The sequence below is a fragment of the Lichenostomus cassidix genome, chromosome 1 (assembly GCF_008360975.1).
Source record: "Lichenostomus cassidix isolate B80296 chromosome 1, HeHo_3.0, whole genome shotgun sequence".
In the NCBI taxonomy this organism is placed as follows: Eukaryota; Metazoa; Chordata; class Aves; order Passeriformes; family Meliphagidae; genus Lichenostomus; species Lichenostomus cassidix.
Genome location: NC_139479.1, coordinates 42,058,969 through 42,085,518, shown reverse-complemented (window position 1 = coordinate 42,085,518; position 26,550 = coordinate 42,058,969). Strand labels below are relative to the sequence as shown.

Genomic DNA, 26,550 nt, shown 5'->3' with positions numbered 1-26,550 from the left:
GTTTTATCTGCGGGGAAAAAACCCCAAACCAGCAAAATCAAAATGGCAAATGATAACCAGCCAACCTTCCTGCCCCACAGACACACACAATAACTATTAAACACATAGGATTCAAAAAACATTTAAGATCAAAAGCATCATCTGTTGTAAACGTGTCATTGAGTCCTAGTTTGCATCCTCATTTATCCACATTTTGATAAATTAGAGTCCAAAGCCATGGTGATGGATTGGCCACTTACACTAATTTATTAATAATCCACCAATATTTTGCTAACTCTGAGTGTACTGTGACAACAGAGAAGGACAATGAAAAGCAGGTTTTTCACCACATGGGATTTAATTCTTTAGAATAAACAGGAAAAAATCTATCAAGTGGCTCATGTCAGTGAATTTGCTGAAATAGCACTTTTCTCTTAGCATTAAACAGTGACTTAGGTTGATTCCTTCAGATGACCGTTATTTGCTGAATGACCTTTTTCCTTTTATCAATAATCATATTCAAGGTAATTATCTGCTAGATAGTCCTTCACCATAACTTTACTCTCATTTTGTGCTAATTTTCCATAAATTACCTCAGTAAAGAAACCCCAAACCACTCAATAACAAAGAAGGGATTGTGAAAGTGCCCTTTTGACATAATTTGTAGTGGTGTACTTCTTATAGGGCTGTGAGATAAGTATTGACTGTGTCAGGTATCAGCCCCAAAATTATCAGATGCATTCCAGGTCCCTGGAGGACCCTTTGGTCTCTGCACTGAAGCATTATGTTAAAAAAAATAAAACATGTCATACTTCTGTCTTCGAGCTTTGGTTCCCTACATAATGGCACAGTTACATGACCCTTTTGTCATTTCCAAGCAGAAATATTTTAGTATCCTATAGGGGAAGCAGGTTTCTCAGGTTTAGACTAATTAGGCTTGACAGCTTTGTGCTTCCAACTTGCTTGAATTGTTTTTCCAAGGTAATTCCTTTTGTTTTGCCAGCTATTTGCTATAAACATTTATGTGCTTGTTTATGATAATTAATATCTCTCATTTCCTTGCTCCATTAAATGAAAGTACAGTAGAATTATTACAGTTGTTAGAAGATTTCCAGAATACTACAAGAAGAAGGAGATACTGTTGTCCTCATTTATCTAGATTTAGTGCACTTGCATATGTCTGCTGTTTAGTTATTTTCTAATGTAATAAGAATTTATTTTCTCAATTTTAAACATGTGACTTACCCAAGGCACCTAGTTTAAATGAAATATCTGTCTCAAAGCTCCTCTTTTCTCTTTGACAGACCTTGCAATTACTAGAACGCATTTATTTGTTAAGGTGCATTACAGACATGTTTTGTCATGCTTTTTGGGGCATTCATTTTGCATCACAAGTTAGTGTCTCTGTCCAGAAAATAGCAACATACTGCAGGGATAGGTACTCATAGATAGCTATTACAGCAATTACCATTAATTGACTAATTTCCATGGTATCTTTTGAGTGAGAATTCTTCAAAAGTTCTGGAATTTTGGATGCAGTATAAAAATTAGACTTTGAAGTAACATGAAACATAATTCTCTGATGTTGAAAACATGATAGATGTTTTCTTTGCAATAGAAAATAACAGCAGTTTCAAGGAAATGTATTTAAGGCTTTATAACATTGAGACAAAATTGTTCCAAAATTCTTTCAGCAAATGTGGACTAATTCATTCAGAAGATCGCCAAGAAAAGGAATAAGAAAAATCAGCAGGAGAAGATGATATCTTAAAAACAATGTATATAACCTTGTCTTGAAATAGATTACCTTAACAAGTTAATGCAGATCCAGGCAAATAAGGTGTATTTCAAAACTGTCTCAATGTGCTACTCATCCATTTTTAAATATGAACAGAATTTATTTGCTGTGCTAGAAGAAAGCTTTAAAAAAATGAATTTTCAATGGGTAAGTTACAGCATTTCTTCTTCTGAAGAAAAAATAGCTTTTAATAGAAGCTCCATTCTTTGCAAAAAGGATAGTCTGACTTAACAGACGCACATCCTGTAGAATATTTCAGATGCCTAAAAAAACATTCCTTCTAAATACATATTCCATACATAGCAATTGGAGACAAGCTGATGCTTTTGAAAGTCTCTAGAGGGAGACCTGTCTGCCTAAGGAAGCCTTTGGGACATCATTAGCACTTCTTGTTTCTTATTAAGAACTTATTTTTAGAAGACACAGCTAACGTTAAAACTGTGACCAACTGGCTTCCAATCACATACAAAATCATCTCAAAAATTTTATTGTTCAAATAAAGATCACAGTGGAATAATGGGGGTTTATGAGCTTTAGAACAGCTCAAAAAATTTTGTAGGATTGGAACATAATGAAAATTATTGAGGATAAAAGATTTTGTTCTGTACAAAATAAATAACAGGGCTGGGCCACACTTGGATATTCCTTGAAAGAAGTAGTCTGAAGGACTCTATTGTACTTTATTACATAGTTCATTGTTATTTGTTTTATTCACATGAACCTAATTTCAAGTAAGCTATGTTAAAATGAAATATCTGTTTTAAAATAGTATTTCAAAGACACACCGCTTAGTCTTTAAGTGTAGGAAAGTCTAAAGGCTGAGCTGCTAGTTCTTTTTTTTCCTTTTAACAAGGCAGGTCTGGTCAATGATAAAAAATTAAATACATATCTTCTATTAGACATGTTTTAGGCTAAATGATTATAGGAGCATATTTTTTTCTGAAGCACAAATAGTACAAATTTTACTCAGTTGCATTCTACATTTCATGTTTTCCTTAAATTTAACAAGTGTATATGCAATCTGGTTTTTTTCTAAACATATACTGTATTACAGGTGTAAAAATAAATTACCATTGAAAAATTCAAATAAATTTTATATTTTATTTTATTTTAAGGATACTTTTAACTATTAAAATGTATTGAAAATGTTTAGGGCAAATGGGATCTGTCCTAGAACTACTATAAGTGCTTTCTCTGATAGCTAGATCTAAGATATGTTTTACAAACTTTCTGAAGCTAATTTTACAATATCTGTTCTTAAAAAACTATGTAAGAGTAAAAAATAGCCAACACACCTGTCTAAGTTCCAAGTGGTTTTTATTATTGCAGTGATTCTTTGATTTGTTCATCTTTGCTAATTAAAGTTTACACCACTAAACACTCTTACTCATTTGTTGCTGCATGTATTTACTTTTTACTACTATTCAGGTAATTGTTAATTTCTCAATTAACATTACCCAGGATTTTGAAAAGCCCAGCCGTGATGAAGATGCTAGCAATAGCAGGTGTAAACCAGTAATTATCAGCAATCATAAAGCAAGGAAGCTGAGGAGTTGTTAAAAATCATATCCCATGTCTGAAATAAAACAGAATGTAGTGGGCACACTGTGCTATTTTACCATTCTTAAACACAGTGAGACTATATAAATACAGGTGCTTGTTTGAAACTTGTAAGTGCCAACAACCTAAGTTCTGAAGTAATTTAGAATTCAATTAACATGAGAAGCTGAACAAAACGAATCCCTTAACAAGGCCAGTACATGAAGGCTTACTTTTAAAAACTGAAGCATGCGAAAAAGAAAACCCGTTTTATGAAGGAGGGAACATACTGCAAAAGTTGCAGCTTGGTTACTGTATAAATGCCAGTTAAAGGAGATGGAATCAGGGAGGTAAATACAGTAAATAAATATACTATTTTAAAATTTATTTGGTCTCTTGCACATTATATTCTTATCATCTGGATCTTCCCAGAGAGCCCAGTGGAAGCAAACACCTACTTTCAGACTAGTTCCTTAGAATTTCAGTGCTTGATTTGAACCATCAGAGGAAAACAAGAATTACATCATTTACACCAAATTGGTTTCAAATGCAGAAAATTAAGTCAATGGTCAGACTTCTCGATTGTTACCAGATGAGGAGTTAGTAGTTGTTTCCTGTTTACTGTCATGGAGATTACTCTAATGCAGTAAGATCTAATTTGAGATGAAATATCATGAATGAAGATGAGAGTCCTAATGCCACAAAGTGATGAACAAAACGAGCTTTGTCGGGAGGTGTCTCTGTACAGCTGCAACAGCTGTGACCCCACTGAATGTCCTACAGCTGTGTGACTACCTAGGCACTCACCAGCATTTCAGGGGTAGGGCAATGTTTGTAAGCCCTTCACAGCCAGAAGTTGTCACAATTTCATGACCCTATAACTTGACAACTTAATGTAGGGATTCCTGAGTAGCTCTTGATAGTGTCAATTGAGCCAAGCACTGTAAAAGCCCAAGAATCACACAGAATCATAATCAAGGTTGGAAGATACCTTTAAGATCATCTAGTCCAACAATTAAACTAGGAACATTTTCACTGTAAACCATATCCCCCAGTGACACATTCAGACTCCTCTCAAACACTTCCAGAGATGGTGACTCCATGACCTCCCTGAGCAACTTATTCCAATGCCTAACCACTCTTAATTTCTTTTGAAGTATCTCAGCTGAACCTCTCTTGGCACAACTTAAGGCCATTTCCTTGTTTCACTTGAGACATGGCAGAAGAAACTGACCACCATCTCACTGCAGCCGCCTTTCAGGTAGTTGTAGAGAGAAATTAAATTCCCTCCAAGTCTCTTCCAGACTAAACAACCTAAGTTACCCCAGCAGCTCCTTAGAAGACATGTTTTCTAGACCCTTCATAGGCCTTGTTGCCCTTTTCTGGGCATGTTCCAGCACCTCAATGTCCTTTTTGAAGTGAGTGGCCCAAAACTGAACATAGGATTTGAGGTGAGGCCTCACCGATGCAGAGTACAGAGGGACAATCACAGCGCTGGTCCTGCTGGCCACACTATTGCTGACACAGGCCAGGATGCCATTGGCCTTCTTGGCCACCTGGGCACTGCTGGCTCATGGTCGGCTGTCTGTCATCCCCAAGTCCCTTTCTGCTGGTCATCTCTCAAGTCACTCGCTCTTCCTTGAGCCTATGGTTCTGTATGAGGTTGCTATGAACCCACTGCAGGACTCAGCACTTGATCTGTTGAATCTCATGCCGTTGTCCTCTTCCCATTGATTGAGTCTTTCCAGATCTCTCTGCCGAGCTTTCCTATTTTCCAGGAGAGCAACAGTCCCACCTAACTTGGTGCCATCTGTGAACTGACTGAAGCTACACTTGAGCCCCTTCTCCAAACCATTGATAAAGACATTAAAAAAGACAAACTCCAGCGGAGTCCAGGGAAACACCACTCGTGACCAGAAGGAGGCAGTGACAGAAGGTAATGGTAGCAGTTGAAAGAGATACATCAAGATGGGAAGACCAGTTAAGCTTGCTAAAATGTAGAATATCACCATGTCTCTTGGAAAAGGCTTGACTACCTCTTAAGTGCACTTGGGGGTGTTTTGGAGAAAAGCATTTTCTGTCATAGTACACCTTTCATTGCTTTAATCTCCCACTTGGAACATGGTCAAAGTGCCTAAAAGTAGCTCTAAAAGGAAAATCATAATCAGTTGTTGACAATAAATACGATGTATTAGTTGTCATCACAATGTAATACAGATTATTTTGTGCTGGAGGGATATACATGTACAGATCTTCCTTAAGCACTGTGTCCAAAATGGCTGATTCATGCAAGAAATTATGTATTTGTTACTTCTGGTAGCTTTTCCTACTGTCTGCACCAAGAAATCAGTGATAGTCAATAATGAATCATTTTATCTTTTATCAGAGATCTTGATAGAATCAAATGTAAACTCCACCAATTGTATTCATAAATACAATAGAGAGTAATAGGTAATTTATATGAATATTCATATATTGAGCTCAGAAAATGGGCACCTTGTTATCCATCACTTTAAAACATGTTTATAGAATACAAATATATTGGTTCTTGGTTTTTTTTCCTAATGATGATGAAAATGGATAGTACTTGGGGACCAACTCTGCCTATTAAAGGGATGTGATACATTACTATGCTTGTACAGAAATGAGCACAGATGGTGGGGCTATTACTTCTCTAGCAAGAAATTAGTCATTTTTTTTCCCCAGGATTCAAATCTGAGCAACACTTGCTTAAGTCAGACTACCTTGGTGGGGATCCTTAAAATGTTTTGCCATTACTTGTACATTAGGAGTTAGAGAAACAGAAAGTGATTAATGCTGTATTAAAACTTTATAATGAATGAAGTCTCTCAAACCAGGATTGTGAGATTTTTATATTTCCCCCCACCCACAAACAAAGGGCAACATATTTTGCATGTAAATGTGGGTCTACAGGGATGAAGTTTTATGTACCATACTCAGATTCCCAATAGCCTGTTTAGCTTTGACAGATCATTTAGTTTACATTAGAATATTTGAAGAAGTTAGATTTATAGACATTTATTAATTAAACACAATTATATGTGGAATATGAAACAACATATAAGTAATTTATAATTTTTGTATGCAGAAGATACCATTTCAAGCAGAAAAAATAGACAAAAAGATGTTGACTTCCATAATACTTAATTTTATTATAAGAATCAATAAAACAACACTTCATAGTGTTTAGTCAATGCTTTATTATACACCTGAAGAAAGAAAAAATGTTCTTAATCTGCCTTATGACTTGTCAGAACATATAATTAAAACAAGCTCAAAGTTAAATGAGTTGGTCAAAGCCAGATCACCTTGCAATGAAAGAAAATTTAATATGGATTAGGATTTACAGTGACAAGACAAATCCAAACATATATATTCACTTACTTCAGCGTATTGAGTGTACTCACATTTGAAAACTTATTACACATTGTGTCTACCACTCCTTCCTCCTCACACTCTTCCCCTGCTCCAGGATGGGGTCCATCCCATGGGAATCAGTTGTCCATGAGCTTTTCTAACGTGGGTGCTTCTTACAGGCTGCAGTTCTTCACAAGCTGCTCCAGCATGGGTCTTTTCCACAGGGTGATGTACATCAGAACAGGCTGCTCTGGCGTGGGTCCTTCAGAGCTGCCAGCAGCTCTGCTCCAGCACAGACTCCTCTCTCCATGGGTCTGCAGGGCTGTTTCTCTCATGTTCTCAGTTAATCTCATCCACTTCTCTTGCTCAGCAATTTTTTCTCCATTTTAAATCTGTTGTCACAGTAGTGCTACCACCATTGGTGGTGGGCTTGGCCAGCAGTGGTTCTGTCTTGGAGCTGTCTGGCATTGGCTCTGCCAGACATGGGGAAAGCTTCTGGCAGCTTCTCCCAGAAGCCCCTCCTGCAGGCTTTGCTTTTGACAAGCAAACCAAATACATTTTGGACAAAATATCCTTCCAAATGGAAATCCATTTAGATAAATTTTTGTATTCACCTCTTCATTTTCCGTATGTGACTCTTTAAAAGACATGTTCCCGGGTGAAAACTAACATCCAGAACCTGGAGGATTGATTTCAAGACTGAAGTCTTGAAATACAGAATTAAAAACTCTCGAAGGAGTAAAAACTTTACAAAGCTTGAATAATAATACATCACTTCAAAATTATAAGGAGTTTTGGAGAGAAATATCGACTCCTTTAAGAGTCAAGTTTGGGAATGTGTTAAATATCTAGTAAACCTGATAAAGCAGAAAACTTTGTAATGCATAGTGATTATACTGAGTCCAAAGGGTTGGTGTATAAGGATTGGTATTTTCTCTATTGACATAATCTTATATGTTATTTGAGATCTTCTGGAGCCTGTAACAGCTAAAAATGTCAAGAGAATGGGATGAAATGTGTCAGTTGTCACAGAAGAGGGTTTGAACAGTTTTGGGGGCAGTCCATGTATTTGTGAAAGTTTTAGGTGGAAAGGTGTACTGTTCTGTGTGGAAACATCATTGTGGAGGATAAGGAGGTCTGCAGGCAGCAGGGAGCAGGGAAAATAACAAGTTCATTCTGTAAGCCCCAGAAAGGATCATGCCAGCTGTTGGTGAGAGAAAAGTCAGTGATGAGAAAGAAGGCAGAAAGGTGCTAAACAGCTCAGACCAAGTAGGAGCAAGTAATACCAAAGTTACTACTACCAGTACTTAATGATCCAATATTTGTTCAATGCAAATAAAGATGTGGTGTTATCAAGCTCTAGTTTGCTCCTTGTCACTGCTTCAATGCACATGTCACCTCTGCTTCAGCTTCTTACCCTTCCCCAGTCTCAACTGAAAAAAGCTGAAGAGGAATTTAGAGAATACTGACTCTGAAGAGGCTGGAGAACATGATTGGAGCTCCTAATATCAGGTCTGCTCACAAGACAGCATGGCTTTCCCAGCTGCTTTCTCTCATGTGAAAAAAGGGAGTCAGTCCTACAGCAAATACCTGCTGTGCAAGACTTCTGATTTCATTGTAGAAATAGCTGAAAAAGAAATTATAGTCTTGAATGAGTTGTTGCCAAATAATTCCCAGATGAGCTAAATTAATGAAATCGTAGTCTAGGGAAGTCTCAACTTCTGCATGATTTACTTCTTCCTGCATGGTTAGAGAAATGAATATCATTGAATTAAAAAGAAAATTTAAAAAAAAAAAGAGAAAGGGTATTCTTTTTCACAGTTATGCAGTTCACAGACAAATGAGCAATAGTTGGGTTTGCAGCATTTGAAAAAAAGGTGTTAATTGAAGAATTCTGAGTGACAGAAAGTGAGAACACAGATTTTGCATGCTGTGAAATGGAGCAAGACCACTGTATAGAAAGGATAGACATAACCTTTAAGACTTTTTATAGCGTTATGGTATCAAAAAATACTTTGGTATTGCATTAAACTAGCATGTTGAGTTAAACCAGTTGTTTTTTCTGGTGAGTGCAGCATTGTTCAGCTGGAACGAGTTCCTTATTTATTTATATATTTTTATGCAAATAACTGCCAAAGGAGTTTTTTGAAGAAGGTTTTTATGTTTACTTTTACTTTTTTCACACTTAGAATTACCAGCAGTCTTGTTGAGCCAGCCCAAATTGCTGCATTAAACAATGGCCCAGCAGGGGCAGGCAGGCTGCAGATTTTGTACACACCTCTCTGCAAAGCTTTCCCCCATCACTTCAAGCTGGCAAAAAGCTCCACCCCTACAAGACTGTACAAAAAGCTGTCTGCTGTAAATCAAAATAGCACCTTTTCAAGGATATGAGTCATTCATATATTGTGTGTACACTTCCTTAGGAATATCCTCAATCTCATTTAGGGTGGTATTTAAGCAAAGATCAAGGACAAAATGTTGTTGTTATGTAGCAACCTTGCTTTACTGAACTGCATTAATTGTTTAGCATATATGGAAGCTTTTCTGCAGAGCTAAGAGGACGTGTAATGTTTTTCATAAAAAAAATTCTGCAGAATTTGAATATGCTGGGTTATCTATGCTTATGTGGATCTAGCAGGCAGGGATTAGACGTTTCTTTACTCTGATAAGGTTATTTCTTTTTTCTTTCTTACAGCATAACAGCTGGTAAAATACTTTTGAGACAGAGACATATAGAGCTATCCTCTTATAGAGAATGCAGAAAAAATATAGCATATGGAGAGTATTTGCATAATGTACAATATCTGTGATGAGAAGGTAGATATTCAGTTTTTCTTGCATAACTTGAGTATTACCTATAATATGGTAAGTTGAATGAAGAATTGCTTCATAATAAGCTACAGAATTCTGCTTGGTGGTTAATTTATTTACTGTATTTTGAATTTTGAGGTATTAGAAATAATGTTCCACTTACTCCAGCAGCTCTTTTTTGAATCAGCTTAAATCTGGTTTTTATTTCTTCTTTATTTTATTTATTTCTGAACATACAGCATGTGTAGAATCTGGATTTTGTTTTGAAAACCTAAAATGTCACACATTTTGGCAGTCATGATGTAGTTGGTATTTAGCAAAGTAAAAATGGAGGAGAGTCTTTTTGCACACACACAAAAAGTCATGCACAGGGCTGAATGTTTAATGCTACAAAATGTAGATAACTTTCCTTATTAAAGTTTGCAGTAAATTTAAAACTCTAATAAATAACAGAACTTTGTGGAATGCCGTAATTATATTTTGTTGTATTTCTTTTTTGTGAAAAATATGTGCACAAAATTAATGCATCTCATTAAAGTGGTGTGTTGGTGCCATGAGAGATAATACAAGCTAGAAGGTGTCTCTCTGAGAGTAGAATAAGTTACTAAACCATTTTAATGTGTGTTTCTGTATTAAACCAGCTATACGCATCGTGTGGTTGGCAGCGGAATCAAAGCTCAGTCTGCAAACCCAGAAGTAAAAGTGAAGGGAACAGATCCTGTAATAAGTCAAATTATTGACAAGCTGAAACATGTTATTCAGGTAAGATGCTTTTTCCTATAGATACAATAGTTCTAACTATCACTCTAGTAACGAAAGTATTAATTTACTGTACCATAAAGGTTAATAGTTAATCCAAGTTTCTGCTGAGGGCACGTCCACAGCAAAGCACTAGTTGCTCTCTGTCTCACTTCAGTTATTAAAAATTATTTAGTCAAAAGGCTTGCATATGGTAGATAAGTGTAGGCAGTGAGGCTCTGGCAGCTGGGCCATCTGTACCTGCAAGTGCCACAGCTCGGCAGTGCAGTAAGCCTACAGAAGCACAAACAGGATGATTTAGGGATATTGACTGGATGTGTATGTTTAAATAACAATAAAACATAATTTCCCTCTTCCCTCCTTACTAAATCTAGTTTTTGTCTTAACTTACATTGCAGCAAGGTTTTTTGTTTACATACCAGATAAAAAACCTAGGAAGTGTGAATGAAAATCACATGCTTGCTAAACGAGTTGGTGTTCATTACCTGATGTACGTATCTGTGAGTCACTGAATTTAAAGCTTACAGCAAAGTCAATTCCAATATGGTTCTGTACAATCATAATGTTGTAATAAGTTTACAGGATTACAGGTGTCTCTGGTTATATGCTGCATTTATATGTACAGATAGCCAGAAATAGAGGAGAAAACCAAAATTTTTTCAAAATTTTGTTTTTTCAAAACAAAAAAAGGAAGCCAACAGTTGTTTTGCCAACAGCTCTATATTTCAGTTTAAAAATACAAGTTTTCACTCTAATCTGAAGATTCAGTGACAGGAAAGGTTCTACTGGCATTTTTAACCCAATATCCTGTCATTTGCACTGGTAAAAGGAGAGGCTGCTTAGGGAGACCATGAAGCTTCTCACTTTTACGGTCTCCCCTTCTCTACCCCATTCCCCAGATACAAAAATTGGAGGTATTAAATGTCTTTTCCTTGCCTAGTGCATTTAGTTAATTAAAGCAAGTCTAAGAACTTGCTTTAATTCTGGTTTTACATCTTGACAGCTTTTAAATACAGTTTCCCACATGGTTTCTGGGGTTGAGATATTACTGATAGCTTCACGGTAAACCCTCTTGGTTCCTATATCTCTAAATGTGAACAATAACTCTACTCTGACAACAAAAGAAAGAGTGGTGAAATAGAAAACAAAAAAAAAGAAAAAAATTTTCCATCAGTAGTGTTATTTTCTGAGAGAAGTGGCATTAGGGTTGAGGTTCAAAGGCAGTCATTATTTCTTCCTTCTTAAAAGAAATACCTTTTGTATCCTTCCATCTTCAGCATCATGCTTTTGTCTCTTTTCTGTATTAAAATGGTGACTACAATGATGGGAAAATCAATGCAATTTTCCCTACAAGAAATGCCATGATTTAATTAATAACTACAAAATACTGTGCAAAGATAAACTTTGCAAATCCAGCTTGTAAGTTCCAAGGTCTTTCATATATCAGGAATGACTTCCTCCTTTGATATTAAAACTTCACTCTATAGTTTATTGTGTTGGTTTCCTCTAGAGACTTGGAGTTGTGTTGTTTTCTCCTTGAGTGAGTGTCTAAAAGAGTGGAATAAAATATTTCCATTATAAAGTATTTCATTTTGAGAGCTTACTTGCCCTTGTCCCTAAAGACTTGAGTGGGTCTTGGGGAAAAGGATGTATAATTTACATACTGAAACTCTTACTGACTTCCAAATATATTATCTTTCTGTGGGATAGCTTCTTTTCTTGTAGCTCTGAGTATGAAAATAGGGTCAAGGGATAAAGAGAGCATCTAATTCCTTAGAGAGCTGACATATAACTGCTTTTCCCCAGGAAAGAGAAGGGGCTGAAGAAGCCACAGAAAAAGCTTTCTCCTCTGCAATTTACTGCTTGGGAAAGGAAGATGAGTGTAAATTAGAGCTTCAAATACAAAAGATCACCTTTTTGTCCTGTGTGATATGAAAAAAGATGAATCACATATTAAGCTTACAATGAGCAGAAAATAAGGGGAGCTTAATGGATTATGGTGTTGCCTCAGAGATAGTCATACTTAAACCTAACACACTATCCGAGCTGTATTATTGAACTTCAAAATTTTAAATAGCTAACTTACTAGGAACAAAATATATTTGTCAAGTTTTCAGAGCTAATAATTCCTGAAACTTAGAGAAGTATATACTTTAATTCAGCTTTAAGGTGAAATAGATCTGCAGGTTGGTATATAACTTGCTGTTTATGGAGACAACTATATATATTTTTATATAAATCACATGTTGCTGTAACCTTGCTAAACAAGTACATTCTTTTACTTAATTGTGTTTTGTATATAGCCATTTTCTCTCTATATTAGGAGAAAGGAAATGAGAGTGGTAATTCAGCTTTACTTGGCTTTTCACATCAGCTTTTCAACATTTCAAGATATAGGATATCAAAGTAGCTTTCCTTTGGTCTCATCATGTCATGATAAGATATAGTCCTTCCTTAACCACAGTCAGAGCTCTGTGTATGTGTGGTAAGTAAAGCCTCATTTTCTTTTCCTTATACAACCTGTGATGGTGCCAAAGCCTTCAGGGCTGAACAGTCTCTGCCACCTAGTAAATATCAACATGCACAAAGAATCAAAAGTTTTGCTTCTGGTACTTTTCAAAGTAAGAATGGTGAAATGCACTGAAGTGCAATTTAACCAGTGATAACCTATAGCATTTGTTTGCAGCAGAGGTGGAATTCAGTTCTTTAATCAGATACCTGCATTTCAGTGTTTAAATTTCGCTTATATGTAGAACTACTCCACAGACCATAGAGAGCTGGTTTTTTGGCCTTGTGTAGATGTGTGCATCAGGATTAGAAGAAGAGAAGTTGTTTAGTCTTGCACAATATAAAAGGAGTTTGGATGCATCACCCACGTGTTGGCATCTGCACTGTGGCACCTGTAGTTGGTGTCAATTCTGGAGGATTTCACCCTTGTGTCAGGTTTCTGAGCCCTTTCCAAAAGGTTGTCAGTTTCAACACAAAAACTGTTTTCAAAACTATTCTCAAACAATTTTTTATATAAAAACTAGACTTGTATCATTTTCCAAGCAGAAATATTTAGCATATGCAAACATGTATATACATACATATACCAACTTAATTTTATTCTTGTGTGTTTTTACAATTTTTAGAAGTATGATTAAACAACGGAAGGACTAATACCAAGAAGGTGATAAGTTTTGCATGTAGAATACATAATGTAAGACAAATTGAAAAGCATCTCCTGAATACATTTTGTCCTTCCAGATCAGAAAAAGTCATTCTTTCTGGTAAATCCAGAGTATAAAAACTCTGTTAGGAAGCTTCGTTGTTTTCTGAAACCTTATTTTGTCTTTGCATTCAAGGCAGATGACCGCTTTTATCACCAGATGCACTGAATTTCCCTTCTTACTTTTAAGATTCCCAGCAAAGGGGAAGTGAGTGTTGTAAGGTGTTAAGGGAGAGCCTGTTCAAGGGAGGGTACAGTGAGCTCAGAAAATCAGACAGCACATATTAACCATAAAAATTACTAAATATTATTAAATAGCAAAAGAGCAGATATCTTTGAGATCCCTTTCTGCTCATATTTAATGTTTACATAGGAAAACAGATCAAGACCATTCTGCCCTGCATACAGAAAAGAACAGATTTCTCTTACTATCTCCTCTGTTTTTTCCAGTTCGATATACAAAGGCGTAAACATCCCAAACAAATAATTAGGTTTAAAATATGTAAAAATAAAATGCTTATATTCTGTTTTCCAGGTTGTCTCATGTTAAAAACTTTAGCCCCCTGAAATCAACCCCTGGTTCCACAAGTGACAGTATCTCTCTTCAGCAGGCTATGATTTCTGGGTAGTTCTCCTTTGTGAGAGGCTCACAGTAATCCTCATTCTTCTGTAAATAGTGGATTTACCAAAAAATCAATATAGAACTTTTGATTCTGTTGGACCCCAACAGGTGTAATCTGTGCCCTGAACTCCACAGGTTTGTACTCACTACAGCAAAGTGCAATTAGAGGAACTGATATGAGCTCTGCTGAACCAGTCAGAACCGAATATGGCTTGACAAAGTCACCTTTTTCTGTAAAACTCCTCACTTGTACAGACTGGTGTTTTGGAGAGTTTTAAATGATGGGCTCTTTATTCATTTATCTTCACGGCAGGCAAATTTCTGGTTCAGTGCGTATTCTTTTGTGTACTGCAATCTGCAGCTATCACTCTAATAGGTAATCAAGATAAGCAAAGTCAGTTGCATATGGCAAAAATAATGGGAATTATTTTCCTTTCTTCCCCAATAATTTAAAACCACGATTAATTCACCATTCCTGCAAGTACAAATACTAAGGTTATGAAGTAAGTATAATATTTCGGAGCTGTGATTACAGGCAATTGGACCTTGGTCTTTTCAGTGTGTTTTTTTCTTTCAGAAGACAATCTCAAAAAGATACTGCTTTTGAAAATAATAGACATTACTTGGAGCTTGTATTTACAGGGTAAATAAAGTCTTCCTAATTTTAGGAAATCTTGCCATAGCAGAAGATACTCGTGTGTCTGACTGTGTAAATTAGGCGGACCAAATCTCCCTCTGGAGATCTCCAGAGGCACCTACTGGACTAGTGACTATACTGGAAATCTAAATGCTTTTATCAGGATAAATTATTTCCAGTTTCTAGGTACAGTAAAATGTATGTCTGAACTTATTTGGAAAAGATCCCATCTTGCACTGCTATACCACTAGAGTGCTAGCTGATATGCATAAAATAATATTTACTTTCTCCACAAAGGGCTGCAAACTGTCCCTAATAGAATTGATGCTTATATTCCTTAGAGGAGTAAATGCCAGTACTTCACATGACATTAAATGCTGGTGACAGTCTAATTTTTCCTTTACTACTTGTCGTTATTATGGCATGGTGAGCATTCTGTTTCACCATGCTGCCATTTACCCATTTACCTGTCTCAAAAAGGTTGCAAAAATAGTGAGATGAGATTTTGTTTTGGCACTCATTTGGCAAGCTCACAAATAAATTTTCCGTCTGCATTTTTTAAAGCTTTTATCAATGTACCACAGCACAGGCAAGTTAATATGTGTTTTTGTACAAGCTGTTCAAGTATGGGTTGGAAATGGGGATGGAATATATTACCTGAATCCTCACCTGCTCATACAAAGAACCATGTTTTGAAAATGTTCATACAGAAGGTGTGACAATTGAGTTGTGCTTCCCTCTCACCACTGATACCAAGTTTGTGTTTACTTGCTGTAGTGTTACAATAATCCCCTAATAGTTAAAAGCCCTCTGCCTCCTAAAATAGTTTCAACAAGTGTATAAATGTCACAAATTAGACATTTTGATGATTTTTTTATTGACTGAAAAATAATTATTTGTCATGGAATGAGACAATTCTCAAGAGTACAGCATTTGACAGATACTTAGTTTGATACACTCTTCAGTAACATGCTCCTGGAGATTGACTCTGTAAACTCTTTTACCCTTTTGTTTTCCTTAATGCTTTTTGTTGATATAGTGTAACCTGCCATTTGTACCTTTCAATAACAGGTAACTGGGAAACAAAATTTCAGTGCTCTTCATGCTGTAGCCATTCAGCATTCACTGGCATTACAGCTGCCTATTAAACTGCCTATTTTTTTTTTGTTGTTGCACTAGGAAAGACTTCCTCACAAGTTTGTTTTGTATTTCGTATTACAAATGTATATCTAAATTTTAATTTTGCCTTGGATTTTGTTTAATCCAAAGTTAGAACAAACCTGCAGGTAGAGAATAGCTTAGTATGTTGATTGTGCTAATTTTTTCCCCAGTGATTTGTTGGCACTTTGGCACTCTGGCACTCCTTTTTTTTTTTTTTTTTTTCAATTTATTTCTGGAAGTAATACAATGCTACTGTCTTTTTGAAATCAAACCCTTGAACAAACTCCATTTTTGGCAAGCCATTATAGTAGAGTACTAGTGATGTGTCATATTGGGATATTCCTACTTGACAGACAAGTCTATTTCATATTTGTTGTATGAGCTGTTCCAGTCTTTTATCACATCTACAGAGAGCTGATTTATCATACGGTATTGACCTGAGGGGCTTCTGACTGCTGGCTGGTGTTAAATACTTGATTATTACCATTTCAAGTAAAATATTGGCAGAATTTCTGTAAAAATATTAAGCAATTAGAAATGAGCTGCGAAATTATTTTCTGAGTTTCATACTCCTCCCTTTAAAATATACTTCAACTTTCAGCCTCGAAAGTACACAGAAGAGTGCAGGATTGCTGATGCTTTTGTATCTCTTGAGAGTGAAAAGGTTTTCTTCACAGTTCTGTGATGATAGTGGAGGTATAAACCCTTTTTATTTCTCACTGAGGTGATATTTCTGTATTTGTAAGTAAAACACTAAAAGTTATATGACCATTCTGAGATGACTGTATGTCTTAGAAAATTGTATGCAAACTCAAACCTACATATGGTTTACAGGTAGAAGGCAGAAAAGAAAAAAGTAGTTAGGAGGGCATGAAGTTTAGCTGATGAATCTCCCACTGCTGGGATGCTTAGGAGATAAATTTAGAAGAACAGTCATCAGCCACATAGTCCTTTTGTTCAGTAATTTAATTAAAACACCAATAATATTTTCCCTAGTTTGTTTTGTTTTTCACTAACTAGATTACCAAAGTTATTAAGAGCTAATCAAAGTCTCATTCATTTAGAACAAATGATCATTTTTGTGAAGTATCTTTTTACAATAGGATTTATGCTGAAATGAAAAGACTCTACATTACACAGAGCTTTCTGAAATTGTTTGTTGTTCATAATTATATAATACTCAATAATGGGCTAATTAAAAAAATCCTTACCATTTGATTTTTTTCTAGATTTTCTTCTTGCATTTCTTATGAAGCACTGCATAGCGCACATTGAGAAAATACATTTGTTGATGCAACAGGAAGATAGTGTCAATTCTTATCCATTTTGTGAAGAGAACTGTGGCAGAGAAAATAAGACAGCCTTTTCTAGTTACTTAAGTGGATGGCAGCACTGACTGAAGTATTCCTTATGGTGTAGATCCTATCTACCAAAGTCTATTTTTAACCTAAATTGTTTGTTGTTATAGCTGGTAAAAACTGCTTGAGATAGGTTTTTTAGCAAAACAGGACCATTGTTCTACCTCCTCATTTTTAAGTACAATATTAAGGGAAGGAGAGTTTTGAGATTTTGGAAGAGCCTGGGGTAGCTCCACCTGCTCCTCATAGAGAATAACACAGTAGGTATCATTAAGATGTAAGTGCTGTTTACGTGGTCTTGCAGTAGTGGTCTCCCCAGTGCCATGGAAATTCCTGCATGAATGGTTCCTCTAGGCTGGTGTATCAGGGGAATAAGCAGGATGGCTGCTCTGTATGTACATTTGTGTATTGGTGCTGGCTGAGCACTGTGTCCCACCTTAGCTTGCTGGCTGTGGATTTTGTGTGGGAGCAGAGATTGTTCAAATATAGCAGCAGTTCTGAAAATGTCTATGGATACAATGGGAATGCATTGCCTCTTGTCAGTCCAAGGGTCACAGCTGAGGAGAACACTGCTGGGGGGTTGAGGGTTGGGCTGGATGACCTTTAAACGTCCCTCCCAAGCCAGACTATTCTATGATTCTATTGACTCCATGACTATACTCTGTGAACTCACATGCTACTAACACCAGGCAATACACATGGGAAGAGCTGTCATAAATGCTATGGGCATGAAAAGATGTTGTCAATAACTATAAAACAGAAAGCACAGAGGAAACATGCTTCTCAATCATCAGTGATCAAAAGAACGTTTCTTAGAGTATGTGCAACAGACATTATGCAAAACTGTGACATCTAAAACAAAATAGGTACCACAGCAACACAAAACACCTTAAAGAAAAAAAGGCAGAAGCATTTCAATGGTTCACTGTGAAGGGAAGGAAGTCGATGTTCACAGACTTTCTGGCGTGAAAAGTAATGCATCCTTTTTGAGCATGTTGAATGTTTCCTATTTGAGACAGGCTATTTCCTTTTGGTCTCAGCCCTGGGAAATCCTCGGAGGCAGTGACCTGTGGAGAGCAATACAGAGCAAGTCATTTGCTGCAAGCATCATCATAATTTGTTCTCCTTGCCAGTTTGTAAAATAAGCAATGTGTTCTGTAGGCACATTGAAGAAATACCAGTCTGGAAAGCAATCTGTTGCTCTGAAATCTTATAAAGAGAAATCTCACGTTATCTATGAGGGCTGTTTGTTGCCTAAAAAACTCACCTGCTTTCTGGAAGTTTTGGAAATTGTAGAAAGCAGCAGCATAGCATGGAGTATTCAACTGCTTTTGAACCCTGTGGTTTTGGAATCTGTGTGGGTAACACAAACCATATTTGAAACTGTACCATATAGTTTTAGGTCACAAATTTTGCTCTGCACAACCTTGGTTTTGTCTTGAGCGAGTCAGTCAGCAAGCAGTTGAAGAATCAGTACCAAAGGTGAGGTGTTTAATTTGCATGAAGTCTTGGCAAAACTGTTCAGCACTATGGATTAAAAGAAATACCAGAAACAAGCTGTGCTGTGCATTTTTTAAAACAGTTTTTGTTTCAAGAAAAAATACAAATATATCCTGGCAGAGGATGGTTGTGTGTGAGGTTTGTGAGTAGGTTTCTTAGCTTCTCTCCACTACAGAAATATTACACTGCTCTGTATTTAACTGACTGATACATTTAAAAAACAAAACAAAAGGAAGCCTGATAAATATGCTGATTCTGAATTCCTTCTAAAACAAGCATATAATAAAAAGAAAACTTATCAAGATATATTATATGTAGAACAAATCATGACTTTGATAGTAACCTGATTGAATAGGCATTTATATATTTCTTTACAAGACAGGTTAGGTATTACTTTTGAAAAACATTTGTCAAATTTTATCTTCAAAAACTAAACCAGTCTAATTTAAAGTCTTTAATGTGTTAATTTCTTTAAATGACTTTTCAAAACCTTACATCTTAAAAGTAGTATCTTATTTGTTGGCTTAAAACCAGCATACTTACCAGTTCCTTAATGCTGTGTTTTGGCCTTCTTAACTGTTACCTGTGTCTGATAAGCTTCATCTTTAAGAGCAGATGAGTTAAGATGAAACCTGTGGAGAAAATCTAAACATTCTGCTGCCAAAGACCCACCCTAACTTGTTTGCAGAGTTCCATCCTTGCAGGTCATACTTTGAAGAGAAAACAGAGACACGTCTTTCTCCTTCCTACTCTGGAACTGGTGATAATTGTAGCAAGTGCTATTCTGGTAGTGGGGCATTTGTGGGACACATCTGCTTCCTCTTTTCTGTGAACTTTTCTTTTTTCTCTCAGTGAGTCCTTCAGCTTGGTCTATGGACTGTCTCACTGGACCAATGTAAACAGCTGTGGGATAAAAAACCCCCAGACAATGAACAATGAATTGGATCTCTAAAGAGAACCCTAAAGCAATCCTGTATCTGTAAATTCCTAAACACAATATACAGATCCTAGTTCTTTTTTAGTATAATGTTTTGATTAGAAACTTCTTGTAACTTGCTTGTCACTTCAGTTGAGCAAAATCATTAAAAGCAATCACAGTCCTCATCTAGTTTATTTGACATGTGATTACTGTATAAATCTACTCATAGGTACACAGGCTCGTAGTCCAGGCTGTTCATGTGATGAAAAGAAATCTTGTGAGGACTAAAGGCTTTTGCTGACAGAAGTACTGTAAGCTAATTTTGGATAAAAGTGTTTTCCGTTATATTTTGCCTGTTAATGGGATGTATATTTGCAGTGGATACAGAACTGTTCTACCCTTCTTCTATAATCCTTTAAGTACCATTTTGCCAGGTCCAGTTTCCCCTTGTCAGCTTCTTATTTCTGCTCCTGACCCTCCCTAGTTCCTCTTCTTTTAAATAATCACATGGTTTTCACCTCATTCCATAAAATATTTCCCTGTCATATTCAACATTTCTTTTAATGAGTGTCTGTCCTTCTATGTTTCCCATCAGTATGCAGGTCTGGGACAGTGACAGCCCAGCTCAAAAACAGGAATGTTGCTTCAGGACTATAACTGAAAGAATTGGTTTTAAATATTTGAATTAAGGTCTTAGTGTTAGCTACTAACTAATTATGCAGCAAAGTAGGAAAGAAGTGTATTACATTCTCTGTAAAAACTTTTGCCTTGTTTGATGAAAGAGATTAAAGTGCAAATAATTAATGATAAAAACACAGTGATAAGATTGAAAGAGGCTGCAAAATTCCAATTCTGTTACCTTGAACTGTAATTTCCTTCTTAACACAGCTGCTTTGCCCTAACTCTGCCTTGCAACAGAATTATTTGCTCAGGTCTGTGCTAAATTTATCAAAGCACACAGATCTGTGCAAACAAAAACCTGGAGCACAATAAGTCAATAAATATAACAACATTACTTTTTAGTGAGAATATGCAACCTTTTATACCAGACCTGTTGCACAGTAAGGCTACTGTTCTTAAAACTATCCATCATTACTTTCTTTTTTTCTTCATACCCTGATTTAGCACCCTTGCCATATACAGAAATGTAACAATCTGCTTTCCAAGTCTCATAGGGATTTTGAAGAATCAGATATCATTATAACCTTGGAGCATGACATTCAATAGTTGCATGGAAGCACTTTGGGAAGTGTTTTTATTTATTGTAATGGTTTACTCTATTTCATCTGTCTTTTTTCTATTTTCCATTTGACTATTGTTCTCCTCTGTCTTTTCATGCATTAGAAGTTACCCTCTAAATCTCTGCAGCTCCATGCCACAGTTCAACATTGCGTATCTAGTACATATTTTATCATAGCTCTCAGTTTTTCCCCATTCTCCTGTTTAGGAACTCTTTTACAACCTATTTGAAGCCTTGTTTGAAGTGGCAGCCATCTGGTTCCCTTACAGTTCAGCTGCAGTTGGTTTTTCCTGTAACAGCTCCCTTAATTTCCAGTGTCTACTGTTCTTATTTAATCAGATTTTTTTTCATTGCACTTTTTCTTCAATTTTAGATTAATATTGTTCCTCTACTTCTGTTTTTGCAGCCATGTGTGATTCTGAAAGTATGTCATTAAATGCTACTATGGAGGGGTTGGTCTTCAATTTTCTTCCTAACAGCTTAAATGTTGTCTCCAGAGCTTTTTTTGATTGGTTTTATATAATTCTACATGTACCCTTAATACTTTTTCTTATCCAAAAATTATCACATGTCTTACATAGACAACTCAGAGGGTTCACCACAGCCAGGTAATGTACTGTGATTTCTTTAATTATTCTTAATATCACTACATGTAATATTAAGAGTGCATTTGTTACTGCTTTTATCGCTTATGCTGGCATTCTGTGCAGTTCCTTCAAAAAACCATTTGTTTGATTTTCTTTCAGCCCTTTTAAGGAAGTCTTGTGTGAAGAATGTGCTAAGATCAGAATGTGAAGTTAGGATTTAGCTGGTGAAATGTGGACATATCCATTTAGACGTTTTCTAGAACATACCATAATAACCAAGGAACAGACTTGTCTCCTTTTGCAATTCCAGAACACTGGGTTGGTCAGATTTAAGTGTATTTTTCTGCTGAATAACCATAGTTAAACTCTGCAGGTGTTGCAAACAGGCACTTGTATTTTTGGTTCAAGTAAAATTAAATCTCATAACTTAGTCAACTTGATAATCTTGGGGGTCTGTACATGAAGAGGTCAACTCATAAAACACCAGTTTTAGGAAAACTGTTTTCATACAAATGAGTAAAACAAAGTGTATCTTCCTATCTTGGAGGAAATCTTCAGTTAGAAACTGGGACAGAAGTTTTATCAAGAAACAATGATGTATGAAAATAGCAAGTAATAAAAATGACAGTTTAGGGGAATTTTGAGGAAGCAGTTATTTGGAAGTTCTAAAAGCGAAAAAGTACTGGTTTAAAATGAAACTTCTGACTGAAAAAAAGTGTTTTGACTTCATGGATTTAACTTCTTATGTTTCCTATTCAATTCAGTTTCTAATGTTTCCTAAAACTGTTTTTCAGCATGAAGGGAAAAATCACTAGAAGAAAATGATTTAACAGAAACAAATCATTTAACAGAAACAAACAAATCAAAAAACAAATAAGAGAAAGTGTTAATAATTGAAATATAGGAACAAACTAAAAGCTATGAATATTTAAATTCTGTTTTATCTTTTATTTGATATTTGTATAATAGTTTATCTTAAAAAAATTTCCCCCTCAGCCATTCTTTTGATTTTTGATTCCATGTTCAGTTTTAAAAGATTTAATTGAAGATTTTTAATTTTAAAAAAAATTGTATATCTTAGTCCCATCTTATAATGAATTGCATTACAATATAATTGTCTTTTTTGTGTGTGTTTTGGTTATTAATTTCAAAATAGCAGTAGACTGCATTTTCTTGAATGTTGTAGAATTTTAATTTGAAGACCACGTGAACCAACCCACAAACTTTCTGTAAAATTTCTGGTGAAGACTTCAAATAATTTTATTCTTCTCTTTTTTTTTTTTTTGCTTTGTTTTGTTTTGGGTTTGTTTGTTTGTTTTTGTTTGTTTTGCTTGGTTTGTTTTTTATGTTTTTTTTTCTTTTTAAACTAATACTATTGCTCTCCATTAGGATATTTTTTTAATCTGATCGTGAGATTTTACTGGTGTTTGTGTATGAAATTCACAGAATGTGCTGTCAGGGTATCTTATAGTGATTTGAAATTCTGAGTTCTAGTTTTCTTTCATATTCTGTGAATTTTTAATATTTTCAGTTTGTTCTTGGCTTAATGGTCTTTTATTTTTGTTCTGCCAATCAGTCTGTCTACTCAATTAATATTTGCAGATTTCTGAACTGCACAGTCTGTATTTCAGGCCCTTAGCCATACTCTTTAGGGCCTTGAATTACCAAGTTGTGTTTGCCCATCGCCTTATGCCCCAGGTACAAAATCTTCCACTTTATATTTTACTTTAACTTAATGTAATTTTGCTTTCATTTAGTGTAAGAATGAATAGCACTACCTCCAATGGTAATGTCACATTGTCTCCTGGAAATGTTGTTCAGAACCATCCCACATCCACTGTACTCCAGTCATCACCAGGTCTATCTTCATTAAATCCCATTAGGCTTCATTCCTTCATCAGTGGGATTAAAGGCACCTTTCCCCATGGCACCAAAGACCAACTCCCTCAGATCACCCTCCTGGGTCAGATTATTTTGGAACTGTGGAGCAAGTGGATTATATTATTTTTCATCTTCAGTTGTCTTAGATGTTATTTTTAGCAGAAACCCTCCAAAAAAATGAGGAAATGCTTTAGAATTTTTACTGCAGACTGTTCTTGTCATATAATTTTGTTGCTCATACAAAATTTTGCTTTCCTTTGTCTAAATAAAACTGAGAATACTCTGAGAAAATGGAAGAGGACTGTTTTAGAAGAAGGATTCATTGTGTATTTTTTTTATGGATTCTGCTCACAGTAGTGAAATTTAGAGGATTTAAATTGTATTTATTTTTAAAATATTTTAGACAATTTTTGGGATATAAAAATTGAGTCTGTTTACAGGGAGCAGCACCATAAAATTCAGGAAATTATTTCATTGCTATATTATTATTTCTAATTTATAGAACTATACCCTCATTTGATTATTTCAAGGCAATTTTGCTTAAGACATTTTGGCATTATAGATCAATGAGGAATATCATCTGTGCACCCCAAGACTGTGCTCTTTTCCTCTGTGTTTCTGTGTTTTCCAGGAGTAGGTGGCTCAGATGAAGACTTAATTTTGTAAAATTCTTTTTTTTTTGATGCTGCTCAACTTCTTTCTCTTTTCCCCTTCCTCTCACTCTCTCTCTTTTGCTTACCAATACACTTAAAATAGTAAGAAGTTTCAAGGACTACAATGATTATTTTTGAGTCTTGCCTGTATTGCTTTCTAACTTGTATGACAGTTCCATTATTCAGGCTGTGAAATATGCAAGTTCCTTCAGGATAGGAAAATAGTGTATTGGTACTGTTTGTATTTTTAGAAAAATACAGAGTAACATGAATATCTATAATTACTTTGACATTGAAAGCAAAGTTGTAGCCTGGGCTCAAACCTTGAGTCATTTAAGTCTTAAATCCTCTAAATTAATTGCTTTTTCTGTAAGAAATGGGAAAAGACACCTCTAGAGGTAATTCAGGCTTGAGATGGTGTGAATCACACTCTAGAATGTCTCATTTTTCTATTTTGGCATTCTCAAATGAACACAGTCCAAACTGCGGTACCTTTGTTAGATGCATTTGTCCAAGGATACAGAATTTACTTCATTGTGGGCAACACTGAATTCTGTTTGCTTTTGTTCATTTGGACCTAAGGCAGCTTTCTTTTAAGAATAGATTGACTGCTTTCCAGCACCACAAAAATCCTGTAGGTTTCTAAAACTTATATGCAGCTCTCCAGACATGTAAACTTCATTAAAACCCCCGGATAATCTAATTTCTTGGGAGTAATTTGTATGACTGTAATTAAGTCAGCATATATTTTCATGACACAAGACTTTAGCAGAAATGCCAATCTTCAGGATTCCAATATGACAAACATCTCAGTGCTCTTATTCTTGTTTTCACAGTTTTATGTAGCTGGTTTGGAGTGATTTGGAGAATTGCTTTTACCCAGCTCTGATCTGTTTGCAGTATAAAATTAGGAATATGAGAATAACTCTGCTAAGGTAATGATTTGGAGAACAAGATGTATCCAAATTGTAGAAACTCAAGTTTAAATGTCAAAAGAGAAGGAAAAATAATTTAACAAAGTAAGGATCCAAATCAAAATGGATAAGCAAAAATAGAAACTCCCAGTGAAAATAAGAAACCCCATGGAAAGGTGGTGTTAGAGAGTGCAGGGATTACATTGAATTTCCAGAAGCCAAGCTGACTTAAACTCATGGACAGCATTGGAACAAATAGTAACAAAAATCTTCAGCAGGATAAGTAAGAAGCCTCTTTGAGAAAACTGAGCTTCAGTACATCTATTTAACTAACCAAGATGATTATGGAACCTAAAGGGCAGCGAATGGGAATGGTGTTTTGGATATAAAATGTAGATGATTAGGATCAAATAAAAAATTTTAAGTTTCAGTTCATGCTTCTATATACCAAAAGATGGACCACACAACCATGAATTAATTTAGGAAAAAAGGAGGAGAAAGCAGAAAATGTGCTAAGGTACAAGAAGTGTGTACAGAGAGCCTGTGACAGAGCAATGTAGTATCTTGTCAGCAGTATAGTATCTTGTCAATATACCATGCAAACATCATGTTGTAGAATTTTTGCTTTAAAGAGTATTGTAGAAGAATTTCTCTGTGTCAGTAAGATGGTTGCTAAAATGTTGTGTATATTAATTAAGTTTGATCTAGGTGGAGGAATAGGGATTATAGAGTTGGTAGTTAATAAGTTGAGTAGAAAACAACCAGAAAGACAAAAAAAGTCACCATGTATGTTTAAAGAGCAGTTATTAGACTGCAGAAAGATTACTAGAATAGTTCCTCAGAGGTTGGCATTGCAGCCAGTATTAAATGATCTTGGCTTAAAAAGCTGGTTAACAAATTTGGAAATGACAAGATTTGGCAATGTGAAGAAAAGTCAGATAATATAGAAATTATTAAGGGCCACAAGAATACAAATATAATGAAATATAACAATGTGGAATCAGAGCTTGTGCTGGACAGGCTTTCTGTTACAATCAAGAGATTTTATGAGGTTGAAACTCATCAGCTGGAGGCAAATGAGGACACCTGAGTCTGGTAACTGATCAAAAGATGAATTTGAGCCACCTACATTTCCCAGTAATTTGGATTCACAGAAGGCTTATTATTTTTTGCACAGCTGTAGGTCCAGAAACAGATTCTTATCAAACATTTATCTTCTTCCCAATTATTTTCTATACTGTATTTAAATATGGTGACATATGCACTTAGGGAAGGGTGGAACATAACTGGGTTTTATTGTTCTGTTTTTTTTAAAACTATTTCAAGTTTATATATTCTTCATCAATTGCAAACTATATAAAATTGAAATTTGATTTTTTTCCCGCAAATTCTATATGGTAGTTCTTATAGATTTTTATTTTCATACCTTATTCTATAGAAGCTTGAATAATATTAATATAGTAGTATATTTCAGTGTGATTGGTGAACCTTTGGGTAAATGTATTAACTGTTTATTTCATTAATCCAGTTTTACTATGGTATTATATTCAACATTTCCTAATTTCTTTTCAGATTCTATATTTAATTTTAGTGTTCTGTGCTA

General features: G+C 35.4%; 1 protein-coding gene across 7 annotated transcripts in view; it reads left to right on the top strand.

Annotated features, from left to right (window-relative positions):
* The window catches only part of GPC5 (glypican 5), a 602,821-nt gene that overhangs the window by 185,658 nt on the left and 390,613 nt on the right, over positions 1–26,550 (top strand). For 4 of the 7 annotated variants that reach the window (XM_085057712.1, XM_085057703.1, XM_085057755.1 and 1 more), the window contains one exon: positions 10,147–10,267. The exons of the other annotated variants lie outside the window; for them this stretch is intronic. In XM_085057712.1, coding sequence (XP_084913838.1) covers positions 10,147–10,267 — 121 coding nt within the window. The remainder of the gene's footprint in view (positions 1–10,146; positions 10,268–26,550) is intronic. 7 annotated transcript variants of the gene reach the window in all.